Source organism: Melampsora larici-populina (assembly GCF_000204055.1).
Source record: "Melampsora larici-populina 98AG31 unplaced genomic scaffold MELLAscaffold_43, whole genome shotgun sequence".
In the NCBI taxonomy this organism is placed as follows: domain Eukaryota; kingdom Fungi; phylum Basidiomycota; class Pucciniomycetes; order Pucciniales; family Melampsoraceae; genus Melampsora; species Melampsora laricis-populina.
In genome coordinates, this window is record NW_006768807.1 from 531,533 (window position 1) to 533,289 (window position 1,757).

At 41.8% G+C, this 1,757-nt stretch overlaps 1 protein-coding gene across 1 annotated transcript; it reads right to left on the reverse strand.

Moving 5' to 3' along the window:
- Nucleotides 1-306: 306 nt before the first annotated feature.
- On the reverse strand, nucleotides 307-1,350 carry MELLADRAFT_26492 (uncharacterized protein; the record flags this gene model as incomplete). The annotated part of the gene is made up of 4 exons (XM_007414458.1): nucleotides 307-389; nucleotides 457-594; nucleotides 694-1,181; nucleotides 1,253-1,350. Coding segments are annotated over 4 exons (807 nt in total), but the record flags the coding sequence as incomplete, so codon positions are not given.
- Nucleotides 1,351-1,757: the final 407 nt, after the last annotated feature.

Consider the following 1,757-nt stretch of genomic DNA (forward strand, 5'->3'; position numbering starts at 1 on the left):
AGATGACATATCCTCTGACGTGACAGGCGAACTTGTATTACTTCGACTAGGACCGATTCCCAAATCACTCTCTTTTGAGCTGGACTCCGAGGTGTCCGATTCAGTAGGGATTTGATACTGATGCTTGATACTGTGATCATAAGAAGGAGATTGAGAAATTGTGGAATCGAGACGAGTTTCGGGTGCAGAGGATGAGCATGTGGACTTGGGCGAAGTGGTCAACTGTTGTTCTTCTTCAGCAATGGTCGAAGGCCTTGAGGTAGATTCAGATGCGGGGAAGGTGTGCTGAGAGGGAGGAGTAGTGAACCAGGGATGTGAGAGAATGTTCTCGATCGAAGGCCTCGCTTTGGGATCTTGCTGAAGGATCTTGGAAATCAGATCTTGAGCCTCTGGGTAATTTGAATGAAGTCAGTTTGTCTGCATGAAGTCACGATAAGACACTATTAGTCATCTCACCATTGCTGAGAAAGTCAGGGACGTCGAATTTGCCAGCCATGATCAGTGACTTCATCACGTCCTCATCATCGTCATCAAATGGCAAGCTACCAGAAAGCAGCGTGTAAAAAATGATCCCCAGGGACCATATGTCGACCTCTTAAGCATGACAAAGGACAGATTCAAGGTCGTAGGCTGTAGATCAGTATACATAAAACAAGACACGAAAATCGAATTCGAAGAGGCGAATGAACCCACCTTCGCCCAGATATTTGCGTCCAGCCAGCATTTCAGGTGCTGCATAACCTGTTGTACCACAAAAGGTGTCCAATAGTTTTCTTTGTTCGAATTCTCTCCCAAAGCCAAAATCGGCCAATTTTGGATTACAACGCTCATCAAGCAAGACATTTTCAAGCTTCAAATCACGATGTACCACGCCTGCCCGATGAACATAACCTAAGCCCAGACAAATTTGACCAAAGATTCTCCTAGTTTCAGATTCAGTGAAGCGAGTCTTTTCAACCAGGTAATCAAACAATTCTCCCCCTGCACAGAGTTCAGTGATCAACCAGATCGAGTGTTCAGTAGCGATGACCTCGTAAAGTTGAACCACATTAGGATGATGAAGTCTTCGGTGATGATGTATTTCTCGAGTAAGAAGAGGAGGTGAAGAAGATTTGGGGATGTGTTTGATAGCTACTCGGGTGCCCGTTAGTCGATGAATACCAATACGGACAGTACCAAAGCTACCTAAAGTGAGCAAAAGGGGGTATAAGTAATTGGTATCCAAGATGGAAAAGTCTGAAAGCAAGCTGACGAACCTTCACCGATGACCCTGCCAAGGGTGTAATTACCAACTACTTTGAGTTGAGTTGAGTTTAATTCTTTTCCAAGTTCTTGATAGGCTTGTACCAACTATCAAAGGAAGTGAATGTTAGTAAATGAAAGATGAAGCAAAAGATCAAGAAAAACTAACCTGAGCCTTTTGACCTGTTGCTGAATTGGGATAACGATGTCGATTGTGCATGATAAAAGAAGTATGAAGTGAAGAAGAGAAAAAGAGAAAAGAAGAAAGAAAGGAAAGTGGTAATCAGATTTTGATGTTGATGATGTTGATGATTTGGATGAAGATGAATGAATGATATTTGTTTGGTAAGCTTTTAGTCTAGACTCTCTCTGTATGGGTTTATGTATGTAAAGTATGTGTATGTGTTTATCGATTGGGTTTTAAATGGATTTTAAGTGTTGATGGGTGGTAACCTTGATTTTCCAAAAGTGCTAAAGTTGAAATTTCAAAAATAAAATCAATCAATCCATTCAAT